The 20,459-nt window shown below is 37.8% G+C and overlaps 1 protein-coding gene across 1 annotated transcript in view; it reads left to right on the top strand.

The window, feature by feature from the left end:
* The first annotated feature begins 1,362 nt into the window (after window positions 1-1,362).
* The window catches only part of ZNF475 (zinc finger protein 475), a 32,479-nt gene continuing 13,382 nt past the window's right edge, over window positions 1,363-20,459 (top strand). The window contains exons 1-8 of the mRNA XM_062599080.1: window positions 1,363-1,550; window positions 2,053-2,161; window positions 2,592-2,687; window positions 4,490-4,651; window positions 5,221-5,301; window positions 11,115-11,215; window positions 16,799-16,923; window positions 19,084-19,688. Coding sequence (XP_062455064.1) covers window positions 16,911-16,923; window positions 19,084-19,688 — 618 coding nt within the window. The 5' untranslated portion in view covers window positions 1,363-1,550; window positions 2,053-2,161; window positions 2,592-2,687; ... (2 more) ...; window positions 11,115-11,215; window positions 16,799-16,910. The remainder of the gene's footprint in view (window positions 1,551-2,052; window positions 2,162-2,591; window positions 2,688-4,489; window positions 4,652-5,220; window positions 5,302-11,114; window positions 11,216-16,798; window positions 16,924-19,083; window positions 19,689-20,459) is intronic.

Genomic DNA, 20,459 nt, shown 5'->3' with positions numbered 1-20,459 from the left:
ATAAGAAAAAGGGTATGCAAAAAGGACATACTCTGTCAAGACAGAGTGGTAATATGAGACATTAGAAGAGTGAACATCTGTTCTCAAGAAAATTGCCTCATTCTGAAGTATACTATGTGTAGTTAGGCCCTCATGCAGCGGAGTTGCAGTGTTAATGAATTTGAGGCAGCTTTGTCCCTAAGCTGACCTACTATTATTCCAGTTTGCATCTGTGTACTGATACTAGGAGGCTAGGGGCACAGTGTCTTAGAGAGCTCTCTTGCAGTTTTCTTAACTGAGTGGCAAAAAGATGGCGGGGTTGAGTAGGCTGCCCTGGAGACAAGATGATTCCCGTTTTTGGGACAGCTTTTGGCAACAGTGGCTGCATGTGTGGGATGCTATGAAAATGAGAGAGCGAGTGAAATGGCAGACGTGAGACTGCAGTGAGTCAGCCACTCCAAAGGAGTTGGAAGAAATGTATAGTCTGTATAGAGGAACATTGGACTGAACTGAAGGCCAAGGAGTTCTGATTTCTGCAAATCCAATTCATCTGATGTTCTTGGCAGTCTGTGTAAGGAAATTCACAGCAGAGAGCTCTAGTGTGCGAGGAGTGATGATTCTCAAGCTGCATTCTGGGAAGGTAGGCCAATAAATTTGGTTACCATGTATTGCAACAACAATCCAGGAGAGGGAGCATAAACTCGAGCAGTATCCAGGGCAATATAAATTGTCTCCTTTGTGGTGGAGTGAGCATTGTATGACTAATGGCTAAAGCGTGGACACCCATTCACAGGAAACATTTGTCTGTGAATGTCTCCCATAACTAATGATTTTACCTTTGTTTGCCGAGACAAGGAAGTTCTATGGTTTAATTAAAATTCTTCTTCATGAAAGTCTTTTTCCAGAAAGTTGATCATCTCACAGTCTTCATGCTATGATTTGTTCGTCTGTTGCGTCTTCTGAATACTATGTCTGTTCTTTTCTAGCCAAGCACTAGAATTCTTTCCATCCCGTTATTACTTTTTGGAGTCCCAAAACTCGATCTCAGAACTTCTCTTATTAATGGTACTAGTTCAAAAGATTTCATATTTCTTCTAATTTGTGTTACTGACAAGTGATATCATTGCAGTGTGTGAAGCTGTCAAAGATGCTGTAGGAGCATAACTGAATTTTAAATGTTTTGGGGAAAAGAAGCAGTAGGTATTTTCAGGTGATCATAACACTGAAATGTTGCTAACACTGTGTAACCTGCCAATATTCCAGCCTTGGAATGTGTGGTAGTATTTCACTGTGTGAAAAATTATTGTTGCTTCAGCTGCAGCCATATCCATCTCCCTGGGAAGACTTCCAGCTTCAAAGGGAAATCTGGTTGTACATGTTTGAACTGTGTTTTTAGCTGCAACATAATCTTTTCTGTTTTCTGGCTGTCCATTAGAAATGGTAATGAAAAATGGCTCAAGGTTTATTCAGCCTCAGTGTAACCTTTCTCTTTCTCAGGAAATAAAAGTTCTTCAACTCCATTTTCAGCAGAGGATAGTTCAGTTCCTGGCATCCTTTTAGAAGCTTTGAAGGTATGCTTTTTTGGAATGTCTGTGTAGGAATCTGCAGAGTAAAGGAACATTACCTACCAAGGCAAGGTCAAAAAATAAATACATTAATCCTTCAATTAATTGCATTATAGCAACTGAATCATATTAAACATAAGTTCATTTTATGGCCTGAGGAGTCAGGTTTTCAAATCTTCAATTATCAAAGCATGTTGTAATTAAAAAATCTTACATGAATCTTACCTTACTATGTAGCACAGAACAGAAAAGAAGCATCAGTAATGGGGAAGCCATATTGCAAACACTTGTGAACTTTTGGAAAAGCAAGCTACAAAGTAAAAATAATGTATAATGAAATGGACTTCCCTCATTTATTTTTCTCTCCATGAACAAATGAGATACAGTAAACAATAAAAATAAAGAAATCCTAGGAACTGATGACCTCTTACCTTTACTCCATCTCAGCTGCTTTTTAAGGCATTTTTCATATTCTTAGTTTGTTTATTGTTCCTCTGCTTCTTCCAAGTTGACCTTCAGATAGGATCCCACCCAGAGTTTTGCAAGATGATACAAAACAGGGCAACAGAAGCAAAAGAGTTACTAGCAGGCCTGGTGGTTATAAAAATGTTTACGAAGTAAGTTTATTATGACTGTTCCTCTCCTGCTTAAAGATAATTATTTTATTGATGCTTGTCTCAGACCTTTGGGAAGTTCTCAAATGCATGGATATTCTAGGATAAGTTTCTGTAAAAATAAAGTCAATGATAGTAATATTATTTCATAAATTTTATCACTTCTCCTTTATTACCTTTCCTGATGTTCTAGGATGCCTTGTTTGGGCGATTGTTATTGATGAAGTAATACGAAAAAATAAAAAAATGAGTAGACTACATTCTTCCCTGTGTAAATTCTCAATCACTACATATGTACATGAAATGTAAATTACTTCATAATATAAAGCCTGTTCTAGGGAGCTTTTTGCTCGTTGTATTATTTAGCTTGCCTTTAAAAGAGACACATAGTGGAAATCAATTGGCCTCTGACCTTTTTCTTGTTCTTCCTCAGGTAAAAATAATTCCTGTGTGCTTTGTTTATATTTTATCTAGTCAGCAAAGTTTAATGATGGAGTAATGAGAAGATACAAGCCAAAAGAGATTAAAGGTAAACTAGTATCATCTAATTTAAAGTAGCACAGAGATCTGAACAATACAGCTGTAGCAACAGGCTATGTCATGCCAATATACAAGTAATATATAGAAGCAGTATAGTCATATTGGTGTATCACTGATTTGTGCAGTTTAGGTACTTGAATACCACATGCATGGCATATGTAGTAAAATAAACATTTTTCAGAATTGTCCATTTTAGATGTTTCAGACATCTAAATTTACACATAAATATACATATATAAAATGTTGGCCTGGAATTTAGCTGGAATGCTGTCACCTATTTCTAATACGTTGTTGGTGTGAATAGATTTATTTTAAAATGTGTCATATTTTATATTCATATTAACTTATTCAAAAATTATTCTGTTACTGCCTTTTCTTGTAAGAATTCCATCACCTTGATGTGAAATATTTTTGTTTAGGATTTAGTTTTGTTTTTTAAATTGGATTTGAAGTAATATTTATTTTCTTCATTTCTAATGATGTTTATTAATGATGTAATGTTCATGATGTAATTCTGTTTTTTTAGAGGAAGAAACTGATTTTTTTTTTCCTTTTCCTAATAATCTTGTATTGCGAGTAATCCCTGTGCTGTTTCAAGACTTTTGAAATGTTATCTGGGACAGCTGAAGTAGAAGCAACATTCTTACCTGTCTACCACTGATTTGGGTTCCAACCTAAAATCTTACAAGAGAAAAATATTTTTATCTCTTCCTAAGATGCATAAGGCAATTTAAGCTTGTGTATAAGTATTTGCAAGATGGAAGCATATTTTCATTTTTGATTGTATTTTTTCTCTTAGATCTATGAAGCAAAGAGCAACTTTAATCTTAGTATTTCCTGCCTTTTGACACCGTAACTCTAATATTCTCTTCTAATGCAGTTATCATTTTCCTAACGTGTATAGCTCCGTAACTAAAATTGTTCATGACCTAAATATTTTATCATTTATATAATGATATGTTGACATAAATATGGTAAATAATTTGCAGTGTGCTAAATTAAGTAATTATTAATGATCGTTTTAAAAATCAATTACATTTGGCCATTCAGAATATCAGTGTCTTTGTATGTCAGCCTTGAAATTCCAGGCTTCTTCAAGGCCATTTAACATGCTCTGACATCTCTGTGGTGTCTTCTTGTGAGCAACTTGACTATCACCCCTTCAGCAGTTGTTTCGAAACTTTAATTCAGTCAGCTTAGCAGAGGCATACACTGCAAATGGTGCTGGTAGTGGACTATCAATTGCTGCCTATCATTGGCAAAGTGCAGTACAATTCTGCTTACCAAATTACGGTTTACCAACTAAAATGTAGGTCATGAATTTCCACAGCAAGAACTTAGTACATAACTGATACTAGAGTTTGTTTGCAGTAAATCTTTGTTGCTTAGCAGACTATAAGACACTGTTCCTGCCAAGACTCAAAGCAGATTGTGCCTCTTATGTATTTGCAGTTTTTCAGTAACTGAGGACTAATTTTCCTTTTTTTTTTTTTAGTGTAGAAAGGGATAAAATGAAAGCAGTGCACTATGGATTTGCACTCGTCACTGCCAGGAAAACACCTACTGTGCAAATACTAGAGCCTGAGGTGGTTTCTTGCGGCAGTTATTTATTTTTGCAGCAATATTTTCTATGGAAAATATTAAGATTGCAAGAGTTATATTTGGGGAAATTTCAGACATTGAAATAATCTGGCCAAAAATGTGAAATTTAAGTTAGAACAGTGCTTATGTAGGAGACGGTGTTAGGGTTCGTTATGCCTTTAACCTTTGCTGTTGGCTTGGCTTTCTGAGGAGCCTCCCGTCCCTTTGCCTCTGGTCAGGAGAAGTCCCTGCCAGGCATGGACCCAGGCCCACTGCTGGGGACTCTTCCAGCTGAGCGGCTCTCGCCCGCGGGCGCAAAGGCGACCGAATCGATCGTTCGTTCCCACTTTCGCTGTTCCTGTGGCAGAAAAGGTACGTTTTGTCCACAGCTGGGACGTGAAGGCACCTCACTGGTTTTGAGGACGCTTAGGGTCCCGCCGGCAGGGGAGCGCCTCGAGGCCGGTGTCGTGGCTGCGGGGCCCCCTCGGGCTGAGAGGCAGAGGAGCGCGCGCGCGCTACTGCTGCGGCTTCGTCCCACCGCCGCCTTCTGAGAGGGCTCCCGGCTGCCGCCCTGGCGACCCATCTTACTGGCCGAGCCTGACCGCAGCTCCTCCCCCCTTTCTGTTGCGAGCATTGCAGCTGGCCAATCAGTGCGCGAGGAGCCTGCAAAATTTGCATTTGTTGACGGGTTGCTGGGCAACGCTGCGGCTCAAAAGGGAAGGTGCCATTGCCATGGCGCCAGAGAACGCGCGCTCTGCCCAGGCTGGCGGGGACCCGCCAAGGTCCTCGCCTCTGCTCGGCCACCGCCCCCGGGGGCTCGGCCCGCGGGGACTAAGCGCTGGTTGGAAGGGTAAGACCAGAAAAAGCTCTACCTACAGGATGGGGGGAGAATCTGTTCCATGTGTATTCGCCTAACTTTGCTCTTTGATCTTTTTATAAAGGGAAAGCCAACTCAAAACGCAACATCAGAAACACCAAGATCTCGAGGAAAATAGGGATTTCATCCATTCCTTGAAGCAAAGGTAATATTTAGGAAAATAGTGATGTGCTTGCCCCTTCTCCATCTCTAAACATTGAATCTGAATCATTCTATGCACCTCGTCAGAGTGCAAAGATAGAAGAAATTGCTGGGTTAAAGAGGCATTGTGATTTTTCTTCAGGCCAGAAGTCAAAGAAACTCTACTGCCAAGTCAACGGGCATGGGCAATTGGAAGCACTTGAGTTCAAATTCTAGTTTTTGTAGTGTGCTCTTGGGTAAATCACATTATCTATCAGAACCTTGATTTCCTTTTGAAACTCAGCTGATAATATTGATAACACTCTCAAAGCAAGATAATACAAAGATTAAATAATTAAATCCTCTTAATCTTGTCCTCTTCTTACTACACCAGTACCTGAGCAGTAAGGTCTGCAAAAGACAAGATTCCTGTAGATCTCATGGGCCCAATTACCCCGTATCACAGAAAGAACCTCAGTCAGTTCTTATCCTGGAAAATACATGAAGCTCAGGCGCAACAAGGTTTACTATAAAAACCAGAAATTTCTTACTTGGAAAGCACAAGTGAAACAGAAAGTTTTAATTTCCAAGCAGTTTAGCTTGAAGCTGATATAGACAACATTGCATCTCAAGATACTCAGTGAAATGATTGTTCAAATTATAGATTAACATAATTGACTTCATTACTATTTTTTAAAAATTAAATGGATTTTTCCATTTACTTGATTTCCAAGGACATTGATCTACAACACCAAGCATTGGTTTCTAACCAGATGCCCAGACATACATTTTTAACGTGTTTTTCCATTTAACCCACAACCTTTGTAGCTATTTCAGGCTTCTGCACCATATTTTTTTTTCCATTGGCTTATGCAATTTGATAAGATCCCGGTATCTAAAGAATTATGAAACAGGAAACAAGACAATGTAAACAGGTACACAAATAACAGTTGTGAGTGTAAATTGGAAAAAGACCACCATTAAGTGTAACAAATTATCAAATCACCAGAGCACAATGATGCTAGTTAAGATTTGATGAAGTTTATCAGCCATGGCTTCTCACACTGGATAAAAAGTACTGACCACCTAATCTGGAGGAGAAAAACAATAATGTAGAAGAATCATGTTTTTATCATCAGCAAGACTCTTTATAAGTAAAGGTTCTCCTCAGCCTTGTGCTATAATTCCACAGACTGCATGCTGGATCTGATGAATATTTTGATATTCTTCTAGAGCACTGCTTTTGTAATAGAGATTTAGTAGGTGGCCATTTTCCTTTAGTGTCACTTTAATATGAATGTTCATGAAAGATATGAAAATGAATATTTAATGATTTCTTGTTAGGAATAATCAAGATTTGACAAAACAAATAGGACATCCTTAGTTTTGTTGTTTTAGCCATTTTCCACTTTGGATAATTTCATGTACTTGTTAGATTCCACTGTCACTTCTGTATTCATCTTTGCTTTCTGTTCATTATTGTTTTGTTTTCCTATTATTTTTAATAACTACTTTATCTTACTGAGCTTAGGAATTCCCGTGGTAGATAACTTTATCTAGCTGAATATCCTGTTCATACCAAAGGTACTGAAAAAACTTATTTATGTAGTCATCTGGCAGCAGGAGCAGTTTATTGCAAAATGATTAGTGTTGATTCATGCTGTAAAAGATGATAACATTTATCCCTTCTGATTATTTTTATCCTATGTAATGTAACTGTGGTAATTCAGGTTATTGAGAAAGGTTCTTCACTGAATCACTCTAACTGATTCATTTCAGCCTCTCAGCAGATGAAAAATTGTTATTGTTCTGTTGATTTTCACTATCTTGTGATACTTTATACAAGCTGAGGTGCCTATTTTCTGTATCTTGAATGAAGTAGACTTCTATCTGATTACAGATTTATTTATCCATCTGTTTTTTTCTTCTTTAAGTGATAACTCTCCTTTCCTGAAATTATTTCCCCAATTGCCCACTGTGCAAACACACTTACGCTCAAGTCACAGACATTCCCAGTCTAATTCTGCACACATCAGTCCCAGAAATAGAAATGTTGAACAGAGATACCTGAACTAGGAAATACGTGTGGTTCACTTTCAGCTATGTATACTGGTTTGCTTTGGCTGATTACTCTCACACTCCTGTGCTGCAGACAGGATAAACATGCCCAATCTATTTATTACTTGATACATATCTGATATGCTTTCAACAACTCAGATAGTAATAAATATTACAGATCACAGAATCACAGATCTGCTAGAGCAATTGACTTTGAGAATATGATGCTTGATATCCCAATTTAGGAATTTATCCATGCTGATATATTTCTCTCTTCTCATTTTTGCCCAAGACTAAGTAGGCTTTTGCTAGAAGAGGAATGTTATTGATTTAAAAAATGAGACAAGGACATCAAGTAATTGCATCTGAGTAAAAACAAGGTAATCTTCATTCTGAAAAATTACAGTGCATTGCTAAATAAAATGTATGTACCTTCTGTAAAGAACTGTTTGTAAACAGGTGCAAGGATAATTACATGGCATCTTTCAGTGATGAAACTTGGGAATTCAGGAGTCAGCTGAGCAGTTTTCTTTACTCCCTCATATACATGGAAAAAATAGAAAAAATGGCATTTTTCTTTACTTATGCAAAGCAAGAACCTTATTTCTAGAATGTAAATGAAAATTTAGAAATTCTAGAATGAAAATTGAAGAGAGCTTGTCTAGAATCTTTAAATTAGTGAACAATTACACATGAAAATGTGTATGTGTTTTCATGTAAACATGAAAATATTTAATATTTTACCTATATCTTAACTGATGATAGTTATAGTTCCCTCAGATAGGGTTAAGTTTTCTTTCAGATCAAAGGAATTCTTTCTTACATTTGGGCAAAGGAGGTCAAAGTAGTGAACAGCACTGCTGGTTCACTAAAACCTGTCTCCAGCTTTCTCTGGTAAATATCATCATGAACTTAAGTGTACTGTCTAATTATATGTGCATTTACCTCAAAAAACAGATATACAGTAACGTACATTGGCTTTAGTGAATTTTGGGTTGGCCCCATACAGTTTTAGATAGGAGGTGACTCAGATCCAAAGATAGACATAGGCACTTAAAGTAGGTGAGAGGAAGATTACAAGAACCTTTAACTAGATTGCTTATCCCATTATAAACCCTTTAAGAAGTTCATCATAAAAAATCATATAGAAGCCTCAGGGCTATGGATTTTGCTTCACTTGCTTTCTAGTGAGCCTTTGCACACGCACACACATACTTGTTTTCTCTCTTACTCTTTTGTAAATGATGCAGGTGCATTTTTGAAGAAAATTTTAGTTTTGACAAACAGCTACCAGTGGGAAAAACACTTGTTAGAAAATTCCTGGTCTGTTCTATCAGGAAACAATGAGTTTTTAACCTGGTATGTTTTATTTTCAAGTATGCTTGCCTTGTCCTCAGCTGACTGCATCCATGTTTAAGGAAGGTGTAACCACCAGCCTCTAGACTGCAGATGAATACGTATTGGGGAGATGCTATACATGCAACTGATTCTCTGATGGAGCAAGCTTCACACTTGGACGTTTCTCAGTGCACGTTACTCATAAGACATCTAAGCCAGGCTGCTATGATGTTAACGTTTAGAGACTTACAGGGCCTCGCAGTTGCTGGAAGTGGGTGTGCATGCTAGTATTTGTGTGTTTTGTGGTTGCAAAATGTTTTTTGAGATAGGAGGTGCTTACAGAATCATAGAATCAGTAATGTTGGAAGGGACCTCTGGAGATCATCTAGTTCAACCTCCCTGCTCAGCAGGGTCACCTAGAGCATGGTAGACAGAGTTGCAACCAGGCGGGCCTTGAATACCTCCAGAGAAGGAGACGCCACAACCTCCCTGGGCAACCTGGTCCAGTGCTCCGTCACTCCCACAGTGAAGAAATTCCCCCTCACGGTCAGGCGGAACTTGCTGTGCTTCAATTTCTGCCCATTGCCTCTTGCCCTGTCACATGGGACAACTGAAAAGAGTTTGTCCCTGTCCCCTTGACACCCTCCCTTCAGGTACTTGTACACATTGATAAGATCCCCCCTCAGTCTTCTCTTCCCCAGGCTAAACAGGTCCAGCTCTCGCAGCCATCCCTTGTAGGGCAGATGCTCCAGCCCCTTAATCATCTTCAGAGCCCTACACTGGACTCTCTCCAGCAGCTCCATGTCTCTCTTGGACTGGGGAGCCCGGAACCGGGCACCGTCCTCCAGATGAGGCCTCACGAGGGCTGAGGAAAGCAGCAGGATCACCTCCCTCCACCTGCTGGCAACACTCTTCCTAATGCACCCCAGGATGCCATTGGCCTTCCTGGCCACAAGGGCACATTGCTGGCTCAGAGTCAACTTGTCATCCACCAGCACTCCCAGGTCCTTCTCTGCAGAGCTGCTCGCCGGCAGGTCAGCCCCCAACTTGTACTGGTGCCCATGGTCTTGTTCAGCTTTGACAAGATAAAGCAAACTGACATAGAAACCTATGGATTTCCTACATCTCAGTGATCTTTGTTAAGATGTAATCAAGTAATAATTCATTTCACATCACTAAAGGAGAAAAACAGTCTCTAACACTAATCAGAGGAGACTTCTCCAGCCAGGAGCTTTGGAGGAAATGCAATACTGAGCTGGAAAGATGAGAGGATTTTAATATGTGTTTAATTTGCTAAAAATATTGTTGGAAATATAACATTATTTTTTTCTTTTATCTTTCAGTGAAAAGCAGATCCAGCAGTAAGATACTGCAAATTGTCCAATATTTTTGTTCAATTTATGATTATTTTGTCTTAACAGACTTCCAAAAAGATTTATAATTGAGCAATTCAAAACAACATTTAGCACAAGAAAAAATACTGCTTGAGATATTCGTTTAGCTTCATTTGATTTCCCTTAAAGAATTATGGGAAGCCTCATAGAAAACATTTTTATTTGGAAACAGAGTCTGAAGCAAGGCTCTTTGGCACTCAAAACAAGATCCAAGTTTGGTCCCTTCTGACATCTCTTTCATATGAAAACATAACAAAAACCCTTTTATAAAGTTACAGATCAGCCTTTGAAAACTCTATGACCAGACTGATTTAGTACTGGGGCACTCAGCAGGACATCAGAAAATTTATATTCATTTATTTTTTTTCCTGACTAGGTGCATTACGTTGAGCAGTCACTGCATCTCTCTTTTCTGTTTTCTTTTTCTCTCTACCTGCTATCTTTTTCATCCTCTTAGATTGAGTTATTCTCCTTTGTATTTTCATATAGTCTAGTTCAGACTGAAAAATTAGGATCTCTAGTTACTATCATAGTACAATTAATTGTTGCTTATTGTTTCTCATTTAAAATTATTTGATACATTTTTAATTTCTGCAACAATGAAATTAGGTGTTACAAGTGAAATAAATTTTTTTTTCAGAATGTTTGTGAACCTGGTTCAGTTTAAATGAGTCACCTTTATGAACTGATCCCCATAGCAGTAACTGTGATGTTAGAGATGCAGAACTGATGACTTCAAGCACTGGGTAATGGAGAAACAGAATGAGAAGACAAGCTCAAATGTAGTGTTGGAGGGATTTATACCCACTGTCTTACAGCGCAGTGGGTATAAATAAGGGCTTGCATATCCAGGAACTCTTGAATTCAAGCTACTGAATTAACCAATATCTCTTTTGTAAACTAGTATTAATTTATTCATTTATAACACAACAGACAGATCTGCAGCTGGACTTTTCACCAGGCTGTTGTATATGGGTGCCACCATTTTGGAGCCATACATTCTCCCTTCATTTAATGCATCTTTGTTGCCTGTCATATATTCTCCTAGGAGAGCAACCTGCACAGACTTTCCCATACCTCTGTTATGAGACTGCTGATTTTGTAAGCGCTCTGCAAGTATAGATGACCTCTTCAAAGAGCCTCCTGGAGGTAAGCTACTGCCATCTCAAGCAAGTACATTTTATAAATCTCTTTCATAGCTTTACCAAGCACTGTTTTAAAAAAAGTAAATGAAGCGAGTTTTCCCACTATTTATATTACTGTACTTATGGTCCTTTCTTCTAAGCCCAGACATAAAAATTGGCTTTTGCCTTTATAGATAGTCAAGGATATGCAAGGGCTATTTCTTTGAGATGTGTAAGCTTGAAAGCTCTATGACCTGTGTTTTTAGTTCTGTGTTTGTTGCAAGGGTTTATCCTGTGCCTTTCTGTGGAGGTAAGGGGGAACAGAGAACGTAACCCAGCCGTATATTTAAAATGGTGTTTACAGTCTGAAACAGCTGCAAATGGAGATGCTGTGATGTCAGTCAACATGCATAAGCTGTATATAAACAAGTTCCCCAGATTTTCACAACTAATTCTGTATTTTGCCCACTGAATAAGCATGTTTGTGTTCTGACAGAAGGAGGCTTCATGTGATATGTTCTTCCACAAGGTAAACTCTGTCTTTTTCAGTCAAGAAATCTCCATGTGGAATTCTAGCTAAGTCAAAAGCAGTAATGTTGGAGATTTGTTGGAAACAGCCAGTTTAATCCCCCAGCTAGTGCAAGTATGTTTTTTTCAATTCAGTCAAGGAATCCGCGCTTGTAAAATGACCTGATAATGGGTTTTGGGGAATTGTTTACATGAGAGAATCAAGAGAGATGAGAAGCAGAAAGGGTCACTCTTCAGGAAGGACTGCATACAGGAAATAGGAAACGTGTGTGTCAGCTCTGTTTCCAAGTTCAGACGTTGACATGAAAGAAGACACAAGGCTGTTTGAGGGAAGAAACTTGCATGTATAGATTGAATCACACATGGCAGCTAAGAGAAGACAGTGTTACTAAAGCCTAGGTAATAATGCTGCTGTTAAAATTTTTGGATGGGATAAGCTTAAAAACAAAGTTTGCAAGAGTTCATATTCTCCCTTCAAGACAGGCAGATAAGAGAAGTATTGACCTATTCACCATGTTCTGATTCTGTTCTGCTTTGGGTACAGTGAAACTTTCAACCTGATGCTGAACAAGCTATTGTATTTCTGTTGTTTTACATTAAACTGAATCTGTTATTTGTAAATGCCTTGTCATTGCAATTCAGGAGATATTTTTTTAAGTATCGCAGAGGAACTGCAGAGGAGAGGAATATTTCCCAGCATTATATACATTATATATACAATTATATACATTACATATACAATGACCAACTCTATCTTCTCACTTTATTAAATAACATGTAACATTTTTAAAAGAAAAAAATGACAAAGTTTTATAATGTTTTTAAAAGAAATGTTAAATCCCAATCTTGACTTATTTCTGTGTCTTTATCACTGAATTTGAGAAAAGAAGGTTTGAATTGCTCATATGCATTTCCGTTTCACACTGAATTTATAGGAACATTCCAAATAATAACGGTCAACTTGGCAAGAATAAATGTAGACCAAATGGTGTAATCCCCACAAGGAAGCATAATTCTGTTATGAAGTATTTACAACAGCAAGCTTGGAAATCCAACAATAGGTTATATTGTTAATAGGTTGTTTATAGCATCTTTTAATGACTGATTCATTCTTAATGGTAACAGATTTAGTCACCTAACATTCTTCATTTGGCAGTCATTTTCTCATCCACTGTTGCTTTAAAAATCATCTCAGGTGACAGAAAGTATCTTTCTGACATAAATGAGTAGATAGGACATGTAGTTAGGACTGCAGCCTTGCAAAGTTCAGAAGTTCCCTGAAATGTAATTGAACTTTTTGATGCTCCTTTCCTGTGACCCTCCAATAACCCTTATCTCCTCTCTCCTTGTGACCCTTTAATGTTTCCCTGGCTCTCCATTCCCTTCATCTTCCTAAAGAGCTTGGCTACTTCCCAACTTGAATTCATCTGATAGGCCATCCTCCTTGGAAATTTTCCCAGTCTTTGAAAGGGCCTTGCAGTAGAGCAGCTTCTCTGCTAGTTTGCAAATGAATTTAAATTTTGCATACTATTGAACCGCATACCTAGCTGCATCAACATATACTACCTAGCTAGGACTGGCAAAGTCATGCAGTAGCAATTTGTGGTGCAAAGCGATCAGTCTTTTGTGAAGTCAAGGTCAGAAAGTTTTGACTTTCTGAAATAAGGAAAAGGCTTTTGGATTTGTTGTATGAATAGCTTTTCTGGTATTTTATACACAGAAAAGAATAAAAGGGCATTGCGTTAAGAGGACTTCACTGGTAGGGGCAAAAATTAATTCTTTAAAATGGGACAACACCACTGTGGAGCCATTATTAATTGCTACTGTCCACACTGTTTGTAACCTTTGTTTCTTTGATTGTTAGTTTTAGTATAGTTTCCACTGGGTGTTTCACAATTATACACTGTGCAGTTATTGGACAAAAAAGTTTTTTGATATCTGAGTTAAAAATTTCAATGCTAAAGTTTTGTGTACCCTCTAACCAACAGTACATGAATATCCAGTACCTTCAGAAATGAGAGAAGGTTACAACTTTGTCCTTTACAAGGCAAGGTAATGTAATAGAATTACGTTCTGTGGTTATGTAATAGAATTTTAGAGGAGGTGTTAAGTGCTAGGAATTATACTATCCCTCAGTAATTTTACCACCTAGCTGCAAAATACTCATTTACAAAGATTTGTTCAAGTGCAAATCACAGACTGGCTGTGATGTTCTTTGTATCTTCCAATTTGCATACAAACAAATCCGAGTTTCACAGGAGATTTTGTAAAATGGGAAAGTGTCACAAATGTCCCAGGAATATGCAACCATGTGAATGTTTAAGCCAGAAATGTGAGTGCAGCAAACTAAACAGCTTATAGGACAGGCAGCAGGATGACTATCATGTGAACCTGGTGATAACCCTTTTTTTCGCTGTGATCACCTAGCATTTCTAATGAGAGAACAGAACCAGCTCAAGGTTTCTCAGTGGCATAGGCAAAGTTTAAGTGTGTTGTCTTAAGGATAATGACAAAATTGTATCTTCACCCTTGGATGTAGTAAAATTCAACATGTGGTTGTAGTTAAGCGGGTTCAGACAGGAGGGCTAAGAGAGAAATGGCTGATGAGTGGGAGCGAAGAGTCCCATGGTGACTCGATGAAAGAGCAGTGAGGAGGTTCAGGGAAGATGCAGGTTGATCAGTGGCAATGGAGAAAGTGACCTGCGATGGATCAGTGGGATTTCTGGGAAGGTGAGTTTGGGAGTTGAGAAACCACCAAAAGTTTGGAAGGGTTGAGTTAAAGTTTGGGATTTTTGGTAAGGGCAGGGGATTCTTACATCAAAGAAATAAATACCTGCTGCTCCAAAGTAGTGGCTGTTACACCTTGTCCCTGTCTTTCGTGGCAAAATAAGCAGCAATCAGCTGTTTCTTATAGATAAACGGAGGTGACCTTGCTGTCTTTTGCAGCCGCCTGCCTATGCAACCACTCATGTCTAAAGCTAGCCTGCTAGTCATTTTGTATACTTGTAAGACAATAACCCCTACCCTAAAAAGACTACAGTCTAAACTTTATTTTCTACTGCTTGGAGGACCAGCACAAAGCCTGATCTTTGTGATAAAGGAGCATGTAAGTGATACAACACAAACTTGTTCATATATAGGGACAGATTGCAAATTGCAAAACTGAAATGCTTGAAGGAAATAGGGACTGCTTAAACACATTGAGCAAAACATGTCCCATGACTCCTGTCTGAAGTGCTTCTATTTTGATTTGCGTTTTTAGTAAGTTTTTCCTAAGTCACCGCAAAGGGACCTTCTCCAGAATGCCAAGCATGAAGGTATAAGTCCTTAGAAAACCTATAAGTAAAAATCCGAGCTTGACTTAACAAATAGGGAAAGCTATGACTAAGACAATGGTTTTACAAAAAAGAAAAGGCTCCTAATTTTATCAGTATTTATTGTGTATTCACATAGCTCTCTGTCTTTAATAGAACTTATCTGCAAAATATGCATATATGTCAATACACTAGGTCCATAGGAATCAGAGAAAGTCCGGAGATCAGACACCCGCTAACAACAGAATTCCTGAAGACAATTAGGCATTAAAAGGTCATTGTCACATGTTGATCCCAAGCCAGATTCTAGATGCACTAGGAAGGAGAAATGTCTTCTAGTTTTGGCAGAGGCGTAAGAATCAGAGGTGGATTTATTTTTAACAGTCTAACCATATGCAGCAAGATTTTGAATAAGTTGCTTTCATTTGTTGAGCAGAGTATTTATTTCACATCTGTGTTGTACAGTACAACTCACGTTCGTAAAAAGCTGTGAGGTCCTCTAGTTGTAAACACCATGAAGGTACAAGGGTTTTTAATGTAGCAGAAATAGGATTGGTATGATTTGTTTTCAGTCTATTTATTTTAATAGCTTTAATGTTTGCTGCATAGATCTAATACAAGGAAACACTTGGTTCAAATCTTCCTCTTCAGCTTTGGGCAAGTCAATTATTTTCTGCTTACCAATTTCTCTTCTGTAGTTAGTCTTTGATGTTTTGCATATGTAAAGCAAATTAAGACTACCCAGATGCAAAACAAGATTGTCACTGAAAGTTGATTGGAGATTCAGAATCTGTGTTTGAAATTGATAAGGGCAGAGAATAGTTCTCTTTTGGCCTAGAGATGTCTTTGAATTTACAGACACTGCAGTAGCAATTATAATTTAAGTGATTAAGATACCTGTTTGTTAGTTTTAAGTAGGATGCTAAAGATGTTGAGAGAGAAAGCTTTTAAAGTTTCCCTCAACTCTAAAAAATATCTATAAGCACAGTATCTCATAGTTGTACAATTTTCGTCCTGTTTTTGCCATGCCTGTCCTTGGCACATCACATTTTGCTACATTTACAAGCAGAACTTGGTAAGTTACAGGTGGGACAAGGTTGGGTCAAGCTGTTTCTCTCTTCCTTTCTTATTCATCTTTTCCATCAATAAAGCACATCTTCAGTAATTATTGCTCAAGAATTTGGCTTCTGTTTGGAACACAGCTCCCAATTCATTTACTGGTAGGTGACTCAGGGGAGATTTTAGCCCACACTTCCAGAACTAGCTAGTCTGTGGTGTACTAACACAAGTGAAAACTAACATTTACTTCTGTCCCTGAAAGTCTATTTTCGTAGTTGACAAACAGAAGAAAAAAAAAACATTTTCAGAAACCTCACCTTACAAAATTGAATTCAGGACTGGAGATAAATTCTGAAATAGAAAGCACAACTTCATCAGGCCTTTGCATTTTTATTTGTTTTGAAAATATTATGTAGGATTCAACTAAACAAAATATGAGGCAAGTCTTTATCTTGGACCTCGTGTAACTCCTTTAAGTATCCATGGAAGTCCTAATGGAAATGATAGTGATTTACCTTATGTTGAGGATTATAGCAAATTTCTCTTGCTCTTGCTCACTGATATCATATTATGATATGATATATCACTGCTAATTTGTTTCTATAATTTCATTATGAATTTAAAGTCCAACTCGGTATAGTTGCTCAAAATTTCAGTTGTATCTAGTCATTTACTTTACATGTATTATGTTTGTTTCTTTTACACAGAATCAACTTCATGTGCCAGTAGCTTGTCTGGATTTTCAAATTTGTTACATCTGTGGTCATGAACTTGTCTTCCAGTAAACACTGAATCAGAAATGCTTGGAAGGAGGAGGTCATGGAGATAAAAAGTAATTCTCAGTAAGATATTTGTTTAAATATCACATATGCAAAACTGATTAAAATAAAAATCTTAGGTCATCTTGAATAGTCAAGCTTTCCTGTATTTTCTTGAGACAAGGCACATATTGTTTCTAGTGCAATAGACTCCAAAGGTAATCAAAGGACATTTCAGTGTAAAACTGGTTTTATGAGAGGTCAAATTCTTAAGTATTTTTCATTTATCTTTTGTACTGCAGGGGTTTGATTCTCTTCTCACTTCCATTTTACAACAACAATATTCAGCTACTTCATTCAGCTGTAGACTCTTGTAAACAGGAAGTCCTGGATTTTTAATTTCAAACACAGATCCACATCTCATTTTTTAATCAAATTTAACTTCAGAATAGTGCTATTCTTGTCATAAAATTGTAAAAGCCTTGTTTATGCAAAACAGTCATATAAACCATTAGACACAGAAGCCTTAACTTTGACTTCATGAGGGAATATGTTTATATATCTATCATTGAAACTAATTAAAAAATCCACAGATTTATAGCAAAGTTGAATTTGGTCTGCCTATTTCACTTTTAGAGATGGTGAGATCTTCAAATTATTATGGAGTCAAATACATCCTAGAATATCAGAAAGCTCACATAAACCATATTTTAATGGTTTTGTTTGGTTTAAAGTGGATTTCAGGCTGCTGGCAAGCTTCTGTCAAAGGTGAATTTGTTCTGAAGTGAAAAATTTAAGGATTGAAATGACAGACTGTAATTGGCATGGTACTGAGCCATGGAAGATGACTTTAAATTTGATTCCTGCTAAGTTAGGAGAAACTAGAATCATATACTGAAGCATTATGATCCGATCTTGAACATGCATACAATGTTAAAACAATTTTGTTTGGAAGGGGCCCCCGAAAGTCACGTAGTACAACTTTCTGCCCAAGGCTGGCCTAGCTTCAAAGCTAGAACAAGTTGCTTGGTCCTTTATCAAATTGAATTTTGAAAATCTCCAAGGATGGAAAGCACCATTTTTGGTGCTTGACCACTTTCACAATGAAGATTTTTTTCTATATACGCAGCGGGAATTCCCCTTGCTACAGTTCATGACCCTGTTCTATACCTGTGCACCCCTCATCTGAGGCTGGCTCCATCTTCTGTATAACCACACTTCTGCGTACTTTAAAACTACTGTTAGGTGCCCTTTTAGTCATGTCTTCTTGAGACTAAACAAGTACAGTGTCTCTCCTTGTGTCTTGTGTGCTTCAGTCCCAAATCATTTTAATGATCCTTAATGGGAATTGATCGTGTTTATTAATGTCTCTCTTGTACTGGGGGCCCAAGACTGGACAAAGTATTTGAGATGCTACCTCACAAGTGCTGAGTAGAGGATCTTAATAACTTCTTTCAACCTACTGAATGGGAAGATTTCCATGCTAATTGACTGTCCCTTTGGAAACTGGACATTAACATCAGTCCCTCCATAGAAGGACTTCTTTGCATTTTTTCTCAGGCAGGGGAATGGTGTCTAACTATTAACATAAATAGTTTAGAAAATGAAGACTGTGTTGGAAATGCCAGTTCTGTCAGTAGCTGAAAATAAATCATATTGATCATACTCAAAGCCACATGTATTTTAACAATATAAGTTTGTGCAAACCGTTCTTCTTTTTGTTTTTCATGACTTTTCATCCTCCGAGCCTAAAGTTTCAGATTTATATTGTGTAGCTGACAATTAGGGGTAGGATATATCTGATGTTATTTGTCTGTTATTTAAAAATAAGTAAGGTAAACTGGCCCTTGTGATAAACAACTAGTTGCTAACTTTTTTTAAAAAAAAAAAAAGAGGTGGTGTTTGTTAATACATACTGATGAAATTTGTTTCAGGATCATATAAAACCAAAAGGCAAAGCAAAAAAACATAGAAACACTCTTCCCTACTGAAAATTGCAATTTTTCAGCTTTAAAGTTTCTAGTACATTCAAGTCCATGAAAATAAATTAACAAGATGGAGCATAACACTGAATGACAGCCTTTCTCAAGCCCTGGCTTTGTAGAAGACAGAGTTCTTGAAATGTTATATCCTTTATGGAAACAATATAAAGAAAAAGAATCCAAACAAAACCAATAAAACTCTTCCAAGTGTTGAAGAGGCCACTGCTAATATCTCTACCATCTTGCTTTCAGAACAGGTTTCAACACCCAGTGTATCAGATCTTGCCACAATTTTGCCAGACATAGTGCATCTAGAACCTGGCCCCAAGAAAAGACGACGAGGCACTGCAATAATATCAAAATACTCAGATTCTTCAAACATGTCTCAGACTCCACTGAATCGACCAGTCATCCCACCAAGAAGACCTGGTTTTAGAGTGTGTTACATCTGTGGCAGAGAATTTGGGTCCCAGTCTATTTCCATACATGAACCCCAATGTCTAGAAAAGTGGCGTATTGAAAATGAGCAACTACCAAAGCATCTCCGAAGAGCAGAGCCCAGGAGACCTGATGCTCCTGTTCGTGGTTCCTGTATGCTTACAGCTGAAAATGAAGCAGCATATCAGAGTGCTCAAGCCCAGCTCCTGCCTTGTGAAAATTGTGGCCGTACCTTCCTTCCTGATCGTCTCACTGTGCACCGAAGGAGTTGCAAAGGAAATAGCAGTGGTGTGGGGCTGTCAAATTCTAAACCCTATAAATCTAGTAAAGGCCCAAGCTTTGGGTCCAGCTCAGCAAGTACTGGTCTGTCTGGTGAAAGTCAACAGAAGAGTAGGGCTGCACCAGCCATGTCAGACAAGGTAAATGCTTAGTATGTGCTGTATGAAAGGGTCTGGATGTAGTTTGATGCTGGGCACTCCAGGAGAGATTGGGTTCTCATCACAACTCAAAACTTAAAACCACTTTCTTTCAGAAGAATCTTTTGGCTCCATGGAAATATTTCTCTGCTGAATAGTAAGTAGAGGAAAGGGGAATACTATGTACATAAAGGTAACTATAGGATTCTTAAATTGTATTTGTGACTGTTTCTTTTGATTTTCCTGTCAAAAGGGGATAACTGGATTCTCATACTCTTTGCTCCTGTGGAGCCATATCCCCAGAATGGACCATTATAGTGATGCTTAGGCAGGCTTTGAGTGTTATGTATTTTAGTACATATTAGGCATTTTTATTTAGTTAACGTGAGATGAGATGTTTCCTTGTCCTCCAAGCACTCTGGTGATTTTCGTTTTTTACCATTATTCTTAACCTTGGCATGGAATGTTGGTTTACTGAGGACTGTGTGTTCAAAGGCGGTTAACTCAGAATGTAACAACAACAAAATAAATAAGACTGCACATTTCTTTCCACATAATTTGATTCAAGATCCAAGAATAAAGAAGCTGATTCACATTACCCAAAGCTACAGAAAGTTTTGGAAAATGGCATATTTTTTCTGCACTTGTTTCCACACAAGCTCTCTTTTGGACAGGAATTTTGTAAAGAGATAGATGTCTAAATTTAGGCCTAGTGTCTAAAATAAATACCTTGATTTTTTTCAGTAGGTCTTGTACTCCTGATTGGCTATGCTA

Source organism: Rhea pennata, chromosome Z, assembly GCF_028389875.1.
Source record: "Rhea pennata isolate bPtePen1 chromosome Z, bPtePen1.pri, whole genome shotgun sequence".
Lineage (NCBI taxonomy): Eukaryota > Metazoa > Chordata > Aves > Rheiformes > Rheidae > Rhea > Rhea pennata.
This window is presented reverse-complemented; position numbering and strand designations above follow the sequence as displayed.